General features: G+C 46.9%; 1 protein-coding gene across 1 annotated transcript; it reads left to right on the top strand.

The window, feature by feature from the left end:
- Positions 1-939: 939 nt before the first annotated feature.
- On the top strand, positions 940-18,025 carry VPS33A (VPS33A core subunit of CORVET and HOPS complexes). Its single transcript, XM_074973270.1, has 13 exons — positions 940-1,103; positions 2,979-3,044; positions 3,563-3,690; positions 4,460-4,649; positions 6,458-6,574; positions 8,211-8,385; positions 9,131-9,324; positions 13,888-14,014; positions 14,238-14,305; positions 15,741-15,878; positions 16,448-16,585; positions 16,741-16,909; positions 17,390-18,025. Exons 1-13 carry the CDS (start codon positions 1,002-1,004, stop codon positions 17,581-17,583), a joined length of 1,806 nt encoding a protein of 601 aa, XP_074829371.1. The 5' UTR covers positions 940-1,001; the 3' UTR covers positions 17,584-18,025.
- The last annotated feature ends 1,504 nt before the right edge of the window (positions 18,026-19,529 follow it).

The following is a 19,529-nucleotide window of genomic DNA, read 5'->3' as shown; positions in this document are numbered from 1 at the left end:
AGCCTCAAATATTGGGACTGTCCCTGTAAAACTGGGACATCCGGTCCCCCTACCCCACGGGTGCTGTTACCCCAGTAACTCTCCCTCCTCAGTGCAGGTGCTGTTACCCCAGTACCCCACCCCCGGGGCAGATGCCGTTACCCCAGTATCCCTTCCCCCCCCCGGGGGCAGGTGACGTTACCCCAGTACCCCATCCCCGGGGCAGATGCTGTTACCCCAGTATCCCTTCCCCCCCCGGGGACAGGTGACGTTACCCCAGTACCCCACCCCCGGGGCAGATGCCGTTACCCCAGTATCCCTCCCCCCCCCCGGGGGCAGGTGACGTTACCCCAGTACCCCACCCCCGGGGCAGATGCTGTTACCCCAGTATCCCTTCCCCCCCCGGGGGCAGGTGACGTTACCCCAGTACCCCACCCCCGGGGCAGATGCTGTTACCCCAGTATCCCTTCCCCCCCCCGGGGACAGGTGACGTTACCCCAGTACCCCACCCCCGGGGCAGATGCTGTTACCCCAGTATCCCTTCCCCCCCCGGGGGCAGGTGACGTTATCCCAGTGGCCGTTACCCCAATATCCCCCCCAAGGCAAGGTGACGTTACCCCAATATTCCCCCCCCAGGGCAGCGGCCGTTACCCCAATATTTCCCCCCGGAGCTGTTATCCCAGTGGCCCCCCCGGGGCAGGGCCCGCTACCCCAATACCCCCCCCGGGGGAGCGGCCGTTACTCTAGTACCCAGCTGCCCTCTCCTCACAGCTCCTTGAATGCCCCGGGGCAGGACAAGCTCCGCGGGTCACGGTCCCACACCCGCCCTCGTCACTGGGGTCACGTGTCTGCGCTGCCGCCTCCCGGCGCGCGGGGCAGCCGTTATAGCCGGGCTCCGGGGAGGGGCCGGGGCGTTGGGAGCCTTCTGGGGCTCGAGGAGGCGGGGCCTGAGCGGGGAGATGGAGAGCCTCGCCGAGTCACGTGATCGGCGCTGTCATGTGACCGGCCGGGCCTGGCGCGGGATGGCGGCGCACCTGAGCTCGGGCCGGGTGAACCTGACGGCGCTGCGGGAGGCCGGGCGCAGGGAGCTGCGCGAGTTCCTGGACAAGTGCGCGGGCTCCAAGGTGAGGGGGCCCGGCCAAGCGCCCCTCGCCCGGGGGCCTGAACCGCTGCCTCTGGGACCCCTCCCCCTCCGGCGCCTGCCAATAACTGCTCCCCCCGTCCGGCTCCGAGGCCCCTGGCTACCGGGGCTGCCCCCCGCCCCATCGCCGCTCCGACCTGTCCGGCTGCGGGGCCGCCCCCCTCTCCCTGCCCGGCTCCGAGACCCCTGCGGGGCCGCCCCCGGCTTTACCTCCTCTCGATTTGCAGCTCTGACTCCCGGGGGAATTTCTCCTGTCCTCCCCCGGCGCGGGGTGCCATGTCTCTCCCCGGGGCTGTAGTTTGAGAGCGTTATGGGATGCTCTGGTCTCTTCCCCCCCCCATCCTAATCTGCAGCTGTACGATCCTTTCTGGGCTCTTCTCAGGGGCTGGGGAAGCGACTCCTCTTCTCGCCTGGTCCTGGTCTATAGTTTTGACAACCGCGGGGGTGGCCCCACCTTGAGATGCCAACCGGGCCTTCCTGGTCTGCAGATATTTCCCTGATAAACAGCCTAGCAATAACAGTCGATACCCTTTCCAGGCCCTTCTGTCTCAGCATCTCCAGGCACTTCAGACTTCCGGTAAATGCACCTTGTCTCATGGGCTCTAGACCTTAGCTAGCCCCCATCCAAACATCCCATGTGGAAACACATCCAAACTAAAATAAGGAATATTCCTTTCTCTGTCACTTGCATTCACACTTGACTAGCACTTACATGCAGAGGAAGAGGTGTTAGGAACAGCCCAGCTGCTTCTTTGACACCCTGTGCGCTCTAGGGACCCCTGAAGTAAAGAGCCTCAGGAGCCCATGGCAACATCACTGCACAGGCCCGCTCAAGGGTGGTAATAAATTATCCCAAAATGCTTTGCAAACTCAGACTAGAAACTCAGCCATTGTGTAAGGCTGGCCCCAGTGCTGGGCTGTCCTATGGTCAGAATGTGCCAAGCAACTGAGTCCCTGCCCTATAGGCCTCAAGTTCAGTCAGAAGACGGTGCAGGATGTGTGGTTGTGGCATCTGGACTGCTCTGTAGGCCAGATGCGTTCAGAAGGTTCTGGGAGGGAGTGTCAGGTGCAGTGTGGAGTTAGTGGAGGACAGACAGAGTACCATGGAGAGGCAGAGGAAGGAGGTGACGGTGAGGGTAGAGTCAGGTAAGAGTGGAGTTGTAGTACATGAAGAACAGGAGTTTAGTGAAAAGCAGCCATGCTGGCCAGTGGCTGAAGTGGTCATGACAAATGGTTACAGGAGCTTGGACTGCTGACTCTTGGTGGCTTCGCAAACTATGTCCATGCTGTGCAGCATCATTAAAATGAAGCCACCTCTGTGGGGTAAGGCAGGCAGAGCCCAGCATGTACCAGTCACTGCACAGGAAGTTTTGCCTTTGACGTGTCTTCACTAGGGTGAGTAGAAAGCTCACTTAATGCTCTTACCAGGTGCCCCGCTAAACTGGTCGACAGTGACCATGACACTGGGTCAGGTTTTGTACTTGCACTGAGTGGAACTCTACTGTCTTCCGGGTAGTCAATGCAGCTGCACCAGATTTGCCCCAGAGTCCAGCCACCTCAATTCCTTATCACTTTCCCCTTTGCTAGACTCACTGAGGCTGCATGGTTTTCCGATTCAGTAAAAATCTCTTGGGAGGTTTAATTAGCATATTTGAAGCGTGTTGTGCTCCTCTGATGAAAGGAACTAGAGATGGGCAAAGGGTTGTTGAAATTCACCCGTTAATTCATGATTGTCTTTTAAAATCGGCACTTCCTCGGAAAGCAAATGTTTGAGCTTCTGAGGGCAGCTCACCTTCCCCAGGGTTTTCTTTCCTCTTTGGGGCAACTGACTTTTCTCCGTGGATTTTTTTCTTCCTAGGCAATAGTGTGGGATGAGTACCTCACAGGACCCTTTGGATTAATTGCACAATACTCACTTTTAAAGGTAAGCCCTACATGGCATTCATGTTGTGCTGATTAATACTGAGACTCTCAAAAGCTATTCGGACCCTCAGTCTCATAATTGCCTCTAGAGACTGTTAGCACAATTTCTATAAACTGTCCTAGTTTTTGCCTTTCAAACCCTAATTCTTACTGTCCAATGCTGTCACCACGGTTTGCCAGTCTTTTATTTCTCTGCTATAAAGCAACAATCTAAATGTGCTTCAAGAACAGACTCTGCCTTTTGGAATATCACTTACTGCTCTTCTGCCAACTCGCCTCCCACAGACCAGATGTGCAGAACCTCCATCTTTAATGGTGGTGTAATGCAGTAAACTAATAATTTATATAATCAGCATATGGAAATAGAAGAGAAATCCATGTTGCTATCCTTAGATAAGGTGTCACGGTAACAACTACCGGATCAACTCCAGCTGATGTGGCCCTTTCTGAAACCAGTTTTCAAAATAACAGGAGTGGAGTTGGATACCTTGATTGAATACCATTTTTGTCTCCTCACAGGAACATGAGGTGGAGAAGATGTTCACCCTCAAGGCAGGCCGTCTGCCCCCAGCTGATGTCAAGAATATTATTTTCTTTGTCAGGCCCAGGCTAGAGCTAATGGATATAATTGCTGAAAATGTGCTCAGGTACAGTTGGTGTTTCGGTGAAAAGACAACAGCTGCTTCCCAGAGCTGTGGTGGTGCAGTGGAGTTAATGGTTTCTTTTCCCCCCTCCTCCTCCCATCCCAGGTTCATACCAGACGTAAGTTATGAGTGACATAAGTTGGGCAGATTTCAACCCACTCACTAATAAGTCTTTCACTTCAGTGTGAAACTACTACACAACTTGGCATGACTGGGATCAGAATCATGGCCTATACATACAGCATCACTGAAATGCCGTCATTTCTGGGGTTGGAGGATGAGAAGCAGGTGCATAGCAACAGGATGGAGAGGGGGAAATTTTTGGTTAAGGACACCAGGGAAAATCTCTACTCAGTTTTTATTAATTGCCCTGGAACCATTCATGTTCATCAGAGCAGATAGCTCTTGTTTGAAAGACCCACCCACAGTCAACGGCAAAAGGTAAAGGCCGAGTCAACCCTGCTTGGGATTCGAACCTGTAGATCTGGGCAGAATAAGTATTGCCGAGCTGCTTAGGCCACAGACCTACTGCTTAATCCTTGCGCCATCCCCTTCACTGTAAAGATGTTGATTTGTACAAAATATTCTGAAATAAAAGGCTGTGAGAAGGGTTGCCTTTATTTATAAGGAACTTGAAAGTATCAATCAGGAACTCTGTCTTGCTTCCATTCAGTGCCCCTTTGTCTTCTGTATTGTCAATCTGAGAAACCAAGGTCAGTGTACTGTGTTACTGTACTCAGTCTTATGACAACTTAAGCTGACTCTCTTTCAGTGAAGACAGAGTTCGCTCTCCACTGAGGGACTTCCACATCTTGTTTGTGCCCCGTCGCAGCCTATTGTGCGAGCAGCGGCTGAAGGATCAGGGCGTTCTGGGATCCTTCATTCACAGAGAGCAGTACAGTTTGGACCTCATTCCGTTTGATGGAGACTTGTTATCCATGGAGTCTGAAAGTGCATTTAAAGTAAGTGCTGATTTCTTCCTTGAGGGAAAAGATACTTTGCACATTTGTGTTGCATCCATCATCCAAGGATCTCAGAGCACTTTTCAGACTGATTAGCCACAAGGCAATAAAAAGAGTTACAGGGCAAATGTGATCGGACTGTAGTAGAACAGTGGACTGGGAGTCGGAACTCCTGGGGTCTGTTTCTGAATGCCATGATGCACCCAAGGACCCATCATTTTACCAGGCTATGTGTCAGCTTTCCCATCTATTCTAATGGGGTAATACTTGCATGAACAGAATTTGTGAGGCTTAAATAACTAACCTTTATAAAGAACTTGAAGTTTCCTGTGTTACAGAAGGGTAAATTGTAATTGTTAGGGTGTCACACACCACAGCAACACAAAGACTTAACACTTGTCTTAAGATGGGCAACAGTGCTGTGTATATATATATCCTGCATTGCCAGCACATCACATGTAGCGCCATTAAGTCTGTGTGCGGCTTCCTTTAGCCATCTCCCCTTAGTGTATTGAATCTAGCCCTGTGTGAGCAGCAGAGAGGATGTTCAGACGTGATAAAACTTGCCAGCTTGGTGACACATTTTCTAATTGACCAAGTCACAGGAAAGAGACTTGTTGTTTCAGCTCTGTTACTCTGCTGCATTAAATTAGGAGCAGCACGTTGGCTAGAGAATTCTAAAATAATGGGTTTGATCTCGTAACAGTTCCCGAATGGTCGTTATTAACTCTAATTGCTCTGAGCAGAGAGAGCCCCCAGGACGAGGAGTTGTGCGGCTTGTGAATCCAGCTCCCCTTGTTGCTGGCCCACATCAAAGTTGCTGCTTTGCAGTCCTGTCGCTGGACCGCCGGTTGGTGTCACAGCAGCAGTGTTTCCAGGAGGAGTAATCAAACTACCCATTGTCGCTCCTGGCCCCAGCTGTAAACTTCCCCCTCCTCTTGAATTCTTCTCACGGTTAAGGTCTCTCTACTCTGTGGAGGAGAGCGCTGGGCTTAATCTCACGGTCATTTTTTCTCACAAACTGAATTTTTGGTTGTTCTGTGCATGTGTCTAAACAACCAGCCTGCACCTGCAATGCTGTATGGACGGCTAAATAGCATAGTGAGCGGTAGCATTCACTTTCACGCTCTGACTCACTTTTTAAAGTGAGTTTAGTGCTGGAAACGTCCCCAGTTGGCATTGCTGGAGATCACTGTCCTATTTAACCACAGAACGTGTACTGCAGGGGGTGGGGAGGAGGCGGGGCAAGGTTCCTCGACCCTGACCCCATGTAGAAGGGCAGGAAGGGCTAGCTTAGTCTCCACAGCCCATTCACTCCTGGAGCATCTTCTGTGGGCTTGTGTATACAAACCATTGGTGCAGGGCAAGCTGGGGCATACATCTATTGTGTGCTAGCTTTGAAAGCAGGGTAGATCAGAGTCCACTGGGGAACTTTTAGTGCGTGGCAGCAGGGTCCTCATGGACAGTTGGTGTATGGCAGGTCAGTGTGGGGTAGATTTACACCCCAGCTCAGCGTGCACTCACTGTTCATATAGACAACCCTTCAGTTGGACAGCTAGTGCTAACTATAATGATGATTTTGTGACCTGCATGCTTGTCCACTGGGGCCTGCAGCGAAGCACCAGCTGGTATCCCAGTGCTCGCTGATAGCAAGTAATGACTTTGGATCACTGAAACCTGGAGGTGAAAGGCTCCGTATCCTTTAAGCAATCCCTCAAGCCATCCAGTTCAGCCAGGTTCTACGTTTAAGATGATCAGGCTAATTAAATATCCTCCGTTTCTGTAACCTTCCTTTCCCTGTCATTTAGGAGTGTTACTTGGAGAGTGACCAGACAAGTCTGTACCATGCAGCCAAGGGACTGATGACCTTACAGGCACTTTATGGAACTATCCCACAGATCTTCGGGAAGGGGGATTGTGCACGGGTAAAACAAATTTAAAACATCTTTGTTTCTAAGAAGGTAAATCCTTTTGTTTCTGGTGGTTGTTTTGGAGCTGCCACTAATGTGTGTTGGGTTTATTGATACTGTGGGTCACGAGCTGCATTTTGCTGCTTGGGCTCTTGTTGGCTGAAACAATTCTCAGTCAATCTGTCACTGCGGGTTTTACTGTCACGAGCCCCCTCTGAGTTGCTCCCCTAAAGGAACGTGTTTATAAGTGTGTTCCCTACTGGTCTTCTTGCCTGCCCAGATATCTTCTCCCCCTCCCTGGTGAAAGTCAGCTGGCTGCTGAGAGGCTGACATGCGGTGATATGTATGTCTGTATTTCACTGGAGTTTGGACAGTTCACTTGGTTTTCATGAACGCTATGATGTTGGAATCCCAGAAATTTGTGGGTGAGGTTCTGTGGCCTGTAATGTGCAGGAGGTCAGACTAGATCAGGGATCTCAAACTCGAATCACCACGAGGGCCACATAAAGACTAGTACATTGGCCCGAGGGCCGCATCACTGACACCACTGCCCCGCGCTGTCCCCGGCCCTGCCCCCACTCCACCCCTTCCATGAGGCCCTGTCTCTGCCTTGCCTCTTCCCACCTCTTCCCTGCCCCCATTCCAAACCCTTCCCCAAATCCCTGCCTCTTCTCCGCCTCCTCCCCTGAGCGTGCGGTTCCCCGCTCCTCCCCCCTCCCTCCTGGAAAGCGCTCTGCGCCGCCAAACAGCGCCTGCAAGTAGGCAGAGGAGCGGGGACGCGGCGCACTGGGGGGAGGGGGAGGGGAGCTTGGTGGGCCGCAGGAAACAACTCCGGGGGGTGGGAGGAGCTTGGCGGGCCGCAGGAAATAACCCCACGGGCTGCATGCGTGTTTGAGACCCCTGGACTAGATGATCACAATGGTCCCTTCTGACTTAAAGTCCACGAATCTATGAGTAAATTGGAGTTGATAAAGACCTATTGACCCTGACCAATGAATGAATGTTCTCTGCTGTACCTCTTTAGTGCTTTGTGTAATTTAATTTAAATATCCCAACCAGTCGGGCTTGCACGCCTCCCCACGGAAGACAGTTCCACAGACAAATAGATTTCACTGTCAAGAAGATTCCTTGATATTTGACCTAACTTCATCCCTTTTCTCCTAGTTAGACTCTCTTAACCACTCTAAATAATTCCCCTCCCTCCTTGGAGTTAACCGACTGCGGATAGCTGAAGGGTTTATGTACCTTCATCTTTATTCATCACTTAGTCAAGTTACATGTGTTGTATCCTTTTGCTCTCTCCCCATAATTCGGTCCCTCTTACCAGATCATTTTTGTTCTTATTCTCTGAACTCCGTGCGGTTCATAAATATCTCTTTTGGTAAGGAGGCATCTGGAACTGAATGCAGAGTTCAGGTTCTGTGACCATTCTGTCAGACTAAACTAGCCAGTTTTGTCGTAGAATAGTTCGGTTTGTTTCTTAATGGCCCTTCCTCCAGTTGTACCAGTTACACAGCTTGCCTCTCCTCCCATTCACTTCTTATACATGCACTTCTTTTCCTGTTTTCATACGTGCATATGTCTCTAAAGCTAGTTATCACAGCCACCCTTCATGGTCTGAGCCATAACGAACCAAATATTTTATTTCCAGCATGTGGCTAACATGATGATCAGGATGAAGCGAGAGTTCCCTGGAGGCCAGAACTCAATATTTCCAGTCTTTGATACCCTCTTGTTGCTTGACCGCAATGTAGACCTGTTGTCGCCTCTAGCTACTCAGCTTACATATGAAGGCCTGATTGATGAAATATATGGAATTCAAAATAGTAAGTGCAGCAAACCATGGATAGTGAAACGAATGGAGTAGAATAAAATTCCTGAGCGCTAGAATAAAGTGCAGGGTGCCAAGTGGAATTTGGGATGAAGATGAGAATAATTTAGCTGAACCTACAGAGGGGTGGCTTAGTTGCTTGATGTAATTAAGAACCCTGGTTTCAATCCCAAAAAGGTGAGCTCAGTGCTTCATCTGTCCCAAGAAGACGAATTGAGCACAATGCTCTTCGCTACGTGTGAGTCCTTGGGATGTCAGCAGTACATTAGTGATCCCAGGGCACTTTTCACAAGAATAGGGATTTTAGCTAAAATGTCCCCTCAACATGCTGTTAGTTTCCACCCTCCACTGAAGCTGATGCTCTCTGCACGCGCTTTGTAAAGCCGTTTACCCCGCTTTCTTTACGCTCCATGGGATCATGAAAACTGTAGGGCCAGAAGCATGTGGAGCTGGTAACTTCCACCTAATGTACTGATGAGGGTGAGCAGAAGGCATCTCTCTGGTACTGTATAGATCTGTGTATAGGGCTCCTTGTTTACATGTAGCTAGTAGGGATTTTTACCCTTTCAAATTAGGGGAAATCCTCTTATATGTGGCAACATTTCTTCCAAGTTGTAATATGGGTGTTTACACAAGGCTAGAGCTGCCTCTTGCTTGGGGAAAGGTTTTGGTTGGTTGGTCAGTTTAAGTCCTGGGGTTTGAGCTCTAATTTGTCATTTATTTTCTTGCTGTGTTGGTAGCTTATGTGAAACTCCCTCCTGAAAAGTTTGCCCCTAAGAAGCAGGGTGAGGGTGGCAAGGATCTCCCCACGGAACCGAAGAAGCTTCAGCTGAATTCTGCTGAGGAGCTGTATGCTGAAATTCGAGACAAGAACTTCAATGCTGTGGGGTCAGTGCTAAGCAAGAAAGCCAAAATCATATCTGCAGCCTTTGAGGTAAAGGACTTGTACACCGTAGTACTGCCCAGTAGCATGTCATCTGGGCAGTCTGCTCTTTCTGGGTGGAGAGTTGGGCCTGACTGCTCTGCAGATTTGAGCATGAAACAAGGCTAAGATCCACTAATACCCCTTCCAATGCCTACCTTAGTATTACATGAATGCAGCCTTTGGCATTTTATTTCCCTAGTAGTTTTCAGTAAACTGAACACATGGGATCCAGACTGTCCCATAGTTAGTGATGGTTCAGATTCCAGGTTTTGGCTTGAGCTCATCTCCACTTTAAAACTCTTTAGGGTCTTGAAGTAGCTTAAGCATCTTAAACTAATCTAAAGCCTCATTATTATTAACTGGTTTCAGAGTAACAGCCGTGTTAATCTGTATTCGCAAAAAGAAAAGGAGTACTTGTGGCACCTTAGAGACTAACCAATTTATTTGAGCATAAGCTTTCGTGAGCTACAGCTCACTTCATCGGATGCATACTGTGGAAACTGCAGAAGACATTATATACACAGAGACCATGAAACAATACCTCCTCCCACCCCACTCTCCTGCTGGTAATAGCTTATCTAAAGTGATCACTTTCCTGACAATGTGTATGATAATCAAGTTGGGCCATTTCCAGTGCACATCCAGGTTTTCTCACCCTCTCCCCCCCCCCCCAACTCACTCTCCTGCTGGTAATAGCCCATTTATTAACTTTATAGCACCACCCAGCGTGCTAAGTGCATCATAAAAATACCAGAAATAAAGACTTGTCCCTGCCCAAAAGAGCTTACAGTCTAAATCAGACTTGATATTTATATAGCGCTCATTATCACACCTCAAAATCTGGAGTGTGTTTATCCTCTCAGCACTCCTGTGAAGTAGGAGAATGTTGTTATCCCCATTGTACAGATGGAGAACTGAGCCACAAAAAGTGAAATACTGGCCCAACTGAAGTCACTGATAAAACTTCCTTTGACTTCAGTGGCAACAGGATTTCACCCTAAGTGACTTGCCAAAAGTCACTGTGACATTCCCCAGGGTGCAATCTGAACCTGTGGCCTGCTGTGTCCCCTTAGCTCTCCAGCCTGGGATGCCTTTTATACTACTTTCCTGATGAACACCAGCCCGTCCAGGCTCTGCTCACTCTGCCACCAGCATGCAAAGTCACTCCGACCTGAACACATGACTGCTATGCCCAGCCATCCATGAATTGCATACAGAGCCACACCCGGATATCCCTCAGCCCACGCCTTGCTCCCCAGACATGTGCGTCTTGTACTGCTCAGTAGCCCACTTGACAGTCCAAGCTCCTAGATAGTTCATCCCTCCAGCAATTGGTAATGATTACGCACCAGGCTTGTTGACTTAAGTAGAGATTCCCAAGTACTTCAGCAAAACACACTGATTTAAATAAAACAAGTTTCTTAACTTGAGAAAGATAGATGACAAGTGATAAGGCCTAGAAGTCAGAACTGGTTACAAAAGAAATAAAAGGATAAACACACAACCTAATTCCTAAACTTTACCAAGGCTAATAGGCTTCAAAGCAAAAGGCTTGTCTCACTATGTGCTGCAGTACATTTCACAGGTTGGCCTGGGCCCACTCCCCTGCTTTGTTCAGTTTTTTCAGAGTCGTTGTTGTCATCAGCAGAGAGATGGAAAGGTGGCTAGGGACACTTTTTTTCTCCCCTTCTTATACCCTCAACCCTTTGTGCTGAAAAATTCCTTCCTGAGTTATGGGGCCAGGCAGTTCCATTGCATACGTGAGCTCCAAACTGTCCTTCAGATGAATTGTAAATTTTCTTGTTTACAACTCCCCCACCACCACCACTGGAGACTGTCCGATTACACCGGTAATGGCGCCTTAGCACTTTGCTGGCGTGCTAGGGTGTTTTTGTCTCTGAGAAGTTGGTTTGTGGGCCTTACTCAGAACCACAGCATGTTTCAGTAACAATCCTATAGCAAAACCTCATAATTTTACATGCCATGTTTGTTTCACACATTTCAACAGGATGAGGCATACTTTGCACAAAAGATATCATAACCATATACAAGTGGTGAACATGGGGTACAGGGTGTCACAGTCACACACACAGTCGGAGACACAGCAGGGAATTGAATCTGAGTGACTGGATCATCCTCCCTCCTTTAGGAAAACCGAAGAACTTGCAATTGGAGGAGTGGGGCATAAGACCAGTGGAGGGCTGGCTAGAGAATGGGAGGCGCTTATGCTGGTTTAAGGATTTCTTCAACTGCAAGCTCTTTGGGGCTTGGCCATCTCTTTGTGCTAGATTTTGTACACGCAACAATGGGATCCTGACCGCTTCTAGCTGCTGCCACAGTCAAATACACAATAATAAGAGTGTACGTGGCTAAGGACTAATAGACACTAGTTGCCTTTTAGCCAATTGGCACCTATTACAGGTGTGCAGTTTACCAACAGTGAGACTCAGTTGGCCTGTCAGCTGTTGCTCATTAGCTGTAGAATTGAACACTCTTCTCCCCCTACCCCCCGCTTTTAAAAACAAATACACATGCAAAACGAGGAAACAAAAGTCACACAGTGCTTAACTGTGTGACGTGCTGTGCTGACACTGTTAATTTTGTGTTCCTTCCATCTGCTTTTAGTCACTTCTGCCAATCTTAAGGCCAGTTAGATGTACCATATATCCATCTAAATTGTGCATTCAGATTTGACTTGCAGTAATAGACACTTACTGGGGTATTAGTGTTGGAAACTCCCAAAGATTAAAATACTTCACACTGGAAGGGAGGAAAGAGATGTGAGATTTTGTCAGATGTAATAGGTGATAATGAAACAGCAGTACTCTGGCAGCGAAGGGCTTGTAAATTTCAGACTTCATTATCGCTCTCCTGCCTGTACTTGCCCATTTGTATAGTTTACATTTTAGTCAAGATAATTTTTAAGAGCGCTTACTTTTGTATTCATTGTGACAAGATGTGGATGGGTTGACTGGGCAAAACACAAATGTCTGAATTGTTCTAAGAATTCATAGATGTCTGCGCTTCATCAGACCAGGTTTTCTAGATTGCTTGGGGCAGACTTTAACGATTGGGACTTATTTTAAAAGTTGTTTCAAACTAAATAGGCTGCTATTCAGTTTTGGAGAGAGGGGAAATACTCTCTATTCCCCTTCCTCAGGGTACGCCAAGCACTTCACGCTTCTCTGACAGCTTTCATCTGAGGAGCTGAGAGCTTCAAAAATGCTAGTTAAGTCGTACACCCTGCGAGAGAGGGGTGTGTTCTCCCTGTTTTGCAGTGGGGAAACTGAAGCATGGTGGAGCTGGATAACATGCTTAACCATCAGTCAGGCAACAAGTCAGTGGCAGTGCCAGCACCAGAATGCCCCATGTTTCTGACCCAGTCCCTGCTTTAACCATTAAACCTGCCTCCTTACGCCATCTTGTCCAGCTCTGTAATGAACGTGAAGTTTTATACTCTCTACTACCCATTGATAGAACATTGTAATATCATCTTTCAACCTGGGTTTCATCTTTGCAGTTTCCTTTGCTTCTTCTCTTTACAGCCCTTCGAGTGTAGCTTTTAAAATGTTTCAGGCAACACTTTGCAGATTGCAGATCCCTGAAATGTTTGAAACTGTTGCATAAGATTTTCAGTCTCTTTTCTAAACTAGACCTAAGGCGGGAGAGAGCAGTGAGACATCTGCAATCTCCTTTTCTTTCTGCTTTCTCAAGGATTCTCCTTATATTTGACAGAAATAAAGATAAGAATTTAAGCTAATATTTTACATGCCTGTCAAAAAAAGACCCACCTGAGTAAATGGGTCAGTAGAATTTTATAAGATTGGTTTAATATCTACTGTATGTTACCTTATCCTAGGGATTTAACTCCTTAGCTACAGAGCAGCTACAGTGTCTATGCTTTCGAAATAGTATGTCACAGTGACTGCATCTCAAATCCAGTGACACTTAATGATAAGATCTTGAATAAGATAAGATCTCCTCATACTACTTGATGTATATGTGTGGAGGATCAGCAGCCGTTCTTATCTACCAAAGGAAATAAAACTTCACTTTTGTGGGCCTCAGACTCCCTATCTGTGAAATGGGGATAATAATACTTGCCAACCTCAGAGGGCAATTGAGGCTTGCTTAACGAACACTTGAGAAGTACTCTGGGATCTTTGGATGGAAAGCACAATAGGAGTGCAAGATGCTCTACTATTTGAATATAATTGCACAGAGAAACGTGATTAGCAGCCTCTCTTGCAAAATAAGATATCACTCTGATGCCAGTGGTGGTTTTCTCATGGTGCATTTACATAACAGCTTTATAAACTGATGAAGCAACAGTGCTGTTCTAGGAAACAATATATTTTTGTAAATGCGGCCTATCTGAAAGGTCAGATGTCACTGAAGGTAACCGATCAGTGTTTCAAGATGACAGTAATGAAGCTCACTACTTTCCATTTTTCGTAAAGCAATGAACACAGTACACGCTAAACAGACAAAAACACACCTTTTGATGAAATGATTTGCAGACATTGATTATTATAATGAATAAGCTCTAAAGTGTCATTGCTGGGTTTTTAGGAAAGACACCATGCGAAAACAGTTGGGGAGATCAAGCAGTTCGTTTCACAGCTGCCACACATGCAGGCAGCAAGAAGTTCTCTAGCAAACCACACCTCAATTGCGGAGCTAATCAAAGACATTACTAGTGAGTATCCTTTTCAGTATTCCACCTACAGTTGATCTTGTGTTATGTCTTGCAGCCAAAGATACAACTTTGCTGATTTCATAAAAAATTCAGACACCAGGAGCAAAATACTGGCCTTATTTGTACTTGGGCGACTCTGCGACACCATCTAATACACAGATAAACTGACCCTTATTTTTAGGTACCAGCTTACTAATGTATTGAATTTGTTTTTTTTTTTAAGCATCAGAAGATTTCTTTGATAATTTGACAGTGGAACAAGAGTTCATGTCAGGAATAGACACTGACAAGGTGGGTGAAGAGCAAGATCTTGCCTTTACGTGATTTTTATCTTCTAACCACAGTCTCCTAATCACAAAACTTGGTGGGGGTGTGTTAATACAGAGAAACCTAGACAATGGCTGACTCTGATTTGATGTCAGTCTTGAAAACTTTTAGTGTGTTCCTTGTGCGTTTTGGAGATGTTCTTTCCAAGTGGTGCATTCCACTTAGGATGCAGTGGGCACAATTTAAGTAGGCTTTTTATAAGTATGTCTTGGTCTGGTAAGTTGGACGAAAAGGGGCTTTGCCCCTTTATGGGCTCCCTTGTAACAGGGCCAAAACGGAGGAAAGCTTACAGCGATGGACAGGAAGGGAAGGATCCAGTTGGGGCCAGGCCAAGATTACTGTATTGCCCTTCCTGATGACTGAGAGAGGTATTTATACCCCACGTAGCCACGAAGAGGGCCTCTTTATGAGGATCTGGCTGGAAGCTCCCACCTACCTATCCATGTACTTTGCAAAGGACCAGGTTTGCTTTTGGCATTCTGTGGCCATTACTCTGGTTGCCTCTTCTCTGGGGGGCTGGGAAGGAATTTTCCCCTCACTGCCAGATTGGCCAAGGCAGGGTGGGTTTTTTCACCTTCCACACAGCTGATCTGAGGACCCAAGCGGGTGGAATAGAGGGTTAGGTTATCATCTCGCAACTTGTATGTATAACTTGTAGTGGCTGTCCAGGGCAGGTACTTGCTATGGAAGGGATACGCTTATCCGATCAATTGGATTGGGAAAGGCTCGGCAGGAAAGCATCTTTTATGGGAGCTGAGTATAGGGGGTTCCTAAATCTGCATGAGCAGGGAGCCCATTCTCCCTCCTCCCTGCACTGTACAATTTATTGTTGGCTTTTCCTAGACATTAAAGTGAATAAAGTTGCAGCCTAATTAACCTGCATCCGTGGCCTCCTGTCTGTCTTCTGGTGTGGATGGGCAATAGCTGCTGTGCTATTCTATTGGCCCGGGGAGACTAAGGTCACCGTTACAATGCTGTGGTTCTGCTGCATAGAGTACAGTACAGGCAACTGTCGACACAGCTTCAGTGCGCTGTGCTTTGAATTGTGTAGTGCTCTAATGATATGGGGGTGGGTGGGGAATCAAGGATGAGAGTTTGCAAAACACTTGCAGTGTATCAAAGAGGATCATAGATATCCATTGTTAACACCATTGACAAAGCTTGTTAATTGGAACCACCAACGCTACAAAGCTATTTTGCATATATCTAAGCTGCTTATGTAGCTGCTGTGATCCCTGTTTTACCCTTCCCATAGTGATGGACAAGGAGGTAAAAGCATCTTCCGAGAATATTATCTTTGTTTTGCCATTAAGAGCAAAAACAGAGCTTTTCTTTTCAGCTCTGTTAAAATCCTAACCTAGGTTTTTGGTTGACAGCTTGGATGTCTGTTTCTTTATAGGTCAACAATTACACTGAAGATTGCATTGCTCAAAAACATCCACTGATCAAGATATTAAGGCTGGTTTGCCTGCAGTCCGTGTGTAATAGTGGACTCAAGCAGAAGGTGTTGGACCATTATAAAAGAGAGATTCTCCAGGTCAGGCTAGAATTGTTTAACTAATAATGTGGATATTCCTTGCAAATTAAGGCCTCAATCCTGGAAAGATTTGCACACCATACATATCTGTGCACACATGAGTGATCCTAACTGAGTTAAATAGGACTATTCACATGTGTAAAACTTCACAGGATCAAGGCCTACATGTGTTTTTAATCACTGTCCTGTGTTTTTAAAAACTTTTAACTGTGAAATATATTTAATATTTAAAACATGCATATAATTTTGTTTTGGGCCACTGTCATGCTTTCTGTTGCACACTGCAAAAAGACATTTATAAACATTCATTTTAACTTTACACACTCACTTGTTCCCCTATGAGTTGTCTTGAAACTGTGTCCCTAAAATCAGTGTTTAATTGAATTCACTATTTAAAATGTCTCTCATTGTCTTGCAAACCTTGATGGTGTCTTGTCTATAAATTTCAGACTTCAGCAAGTTGTTTGGTTAGTGTCTAGTGTTACATAAAAATCCCCTGATTTTATTTCTACTTGCTCTTGATGCGTAAATGACAGTACTACATTAAAGGCAAAATCTTCATGTTACAGACTTACGGCTATGAACATATATTAACCTTAAACAATCTGGAAAAGGCTGGACTCTTAAAACTTCAGACAAGCAGCAGAAACAACTACCCAACAATCAGGAAAACCATGCGGCTGTGGATGGATGATGTTAATGAACAGGTAAACTGAATACTTCTATCAACAGACAGACCAGTTGGAAGATGGACTCAGGTGGCGGGTGGGGAGAGCTTGTACATTTGCAAGATTTTAATATGCTGAAGTGTCACTTTTCAGTAGAAAACTCTACTGCTGTTCATTTCCCTCTCCTTCTACAGAACCCAAATGATATTTCATATGTGTACAGTGGCTATGCTCCATTAAGTGTGCGTCTGGCACAGCTGCTTGCTCGCCCAGGGTGGCGTAGCATAGAAGAAGTTTTAAAGATGCTCCCAGGACCCCACTTTGAAGAGAGGCAGCAGTTACCGACTGGCCTTCAAAAAAAGCGTAAGCTTCTTTGGAGTAACTTGATTAGTCTGTGACCGTTCTACTGTTAATTCACTTACAGAGTCTGATATAGTGACCGACAGCATCCACCTGGACTGTTCATTTGATTAGTAATTCTAGGTTTATTATCTTCCCAACTTCAGTACAGTGAGCTGCCTTTGATCATTGCCCTAAGGTGGTAGAAATAATTCCTAGCTATTGTACTGTGTAGCATTTTTCATCAGTAAATCTCATAGTATTTACAAAGGAGGTATTATCTCCATTTTACAATAGGGAAACTGAGCCATAGAGAGGCTGGGATTTGCCTGAGGTCACTGGCAGAGCCAGAAATAAAACCCATTCAGTGCTCTATCCACCAGCTCCATATCACTTTTGCAATTTGACCAAAATCTGTGCTTCAGTTTGGACCTAGGGTGACTTCAGAATAACCCTGTCCTTTCAGCGCCAGTCCAGTTTGTAACTGTCTCTATAAATGTTCAGGTCAACAGGGAGAAAACAGAGTAACACTGGTGTTCTTTCTGGGAGGCGTGACCTATGCTGAAATTGCTGCACTGAGGTTTCTTTCTCAGATGGAAGATGGAGGCACAGAATATGTCATTGCCACCACTAAACTAATCAATGGCACAAACTGGATCAAATCCCTGATGGAGAAACTGGAGCCCGCACCTTTTTAGAAGCTATGTAAAGATTCAGTAAAATGCTTCAGGCTGGCATTGGGCCTTCAGAAATGACTGCAACTGGAGAACATGAAATCATGTTTGCACTGGTGCATGCGGTGGCTACACTCTGCTCTGTTCCTGCTATATACAGAACTTCCCTAATTACTGAGTGACTCTGGCAGAGGAATATGAGGGAATAAACATCAGTATTAGAGCTGTTGGTGTCTGAACTATAAAATCATAGACCTAACAGGTTGTTACGCTGTCTGATCCGTCCCTCTCTGACAAAGCCCTGGGATGCTTCACCTTCAACTAAGGGAGACTGGCCCATAATCTAATGGATCTCTGTGCCAGCAAGTCTTTCCTGCTGCCTTTAGTTCTCCATTTCTTAATGTCTTCCCCCTTACATCCATGCCTGCTTACCACAGCTAGAGGAAAGTCGTGTGTCCGTCGTCCCCCCCCCCCCCCCCCGCTGTCAATATTTGTTACTCTTCCTCTCTTCGGTATCTGCTCAATGGTGGTGGCCCAGTTGCTTGGTTGTACGAGGAGCCGGGGGGGATAGGAACAGTCAAACAGACAGCAAATGAGTTTGCAATAGACACTCTCCCCTTCCTATCTGCCTTCCCAGGGAATGATACTCTCTGGTTTCTTTCTCCCATTGCATAGGTCCCTTTTGTACAGTGCAAGCTACTGCTACAAGTTGAATCTGTTTTTCTGGATATGTCTACAAATCCAGCTGTTTAATCCTTGCAGGTCATTCATAACTAATAATAAAAAGACAGGGAGAGCTTAAGTGGCAGAAGTCACCTACATTCCTCAAATCTCAAGGGCTCATCCAAAATACAGCCTCTTTCCCTTTAGTTTGTCCTTACACACAAGTTTCTAGCAACATCACTATCTGAAGAGCCATTGCTGCCTCCCATGGCTGCTGTGTACGTACTGATGTTACTGGCTCTGTGCGTGGCTGCTTCAGAGCACATAAGCTGCAATAAATATGTAAATCCTCAGTTACTGATGACAAAGGGGCTGCTGGAAGCCACCATCCCATGTGAGCAATAAAGGAGAAAAAGCTACACAAAAGTTGTATACAATGAGTCTGTACTCTATAGACTTGAATATCTGCTTAAAGAATTAACAGCAGGGGTGGGCAAACTACAGCCCCATGGGCTGGATCCTCAGGGCTTTGGATGCAGCCTGTGGGCTTGCCACCCCTGTGGCACCATTCTGCTCCCCTGGGGGGGCGGTGGCAGGCAGAGGACTTCACACACTGCCCTAACTTGTGGATACACACCCAAAGCTCCCAGTGGCCAGGAACCCCTCCCCCAGGGATGTAGTGCCAGCCGCTTCTGGGAGCCGTGCAGCATAGGGCCAGGGCAGGCAGCCTGCCTTAGCAGCACTGCCACTCCAGGTAAGCAGTGCCGGGCCAGAGCCTGCACCCCTGCCCCAGCCCTACATTCATGGCCCTGCATGCAATTTCCCCAAGCAGGCCTTGGGCCAAAAAGTTTGCCTACCCTGGTTATATACAGCTTCATTTGTTACCTCTTAAACAGCAATGATTGCTTAACAAGGAGAAGCTGACAAACTAATGCTCCGTTAGAGCCCTTGTGATGCACTAGGCCGGGGGTGGGGGGAAGGGGGGTCTCGCAACACATTTTTTTGGTAGCCTCAAAGTGAGGCCTAAAACTCTTGCTGATGGCCGCACTGACAAATTTTTCCTAAATAGGCACATACACATGTCCAACTACTTGTAATTTATTGACCCCTTTTGCAGACTCAATAATAAAAATAATGTCGTTGTCTCTCTTCTTTACTGGCCCTAAACAGAACAGAAACACAAATAAGCTGCTCTGCAGGGTCTTGTCTTTTTAAAGAAGACTCTGCTGCTGTGAAAAGTGATAGTAACAAACAGCACTTTTCACAGCAGCAGACACACTCAGGCCTGGCAAGCCCAGGGGCAAATT

Source organism: Natator depressus, chromosome 15 (genome assembly GCF_965152275.1).
Source record: "Natator depressus isolate rNatDep1 chromosome 15, rNatDep2.hap1, whole genome shotgun sequence".
Taxonomy (NCBI): domain Eukaryota; kingdom Metazoa; phylum Chordata; order Testudines; family Cheloniidae; genus Natator; species Natator depressus.
The sequence above is the reverse complement of the archived record's forward strand: the minus strand, read 5'-3'. Positions and strand labels throughout refer to the sequence as shown.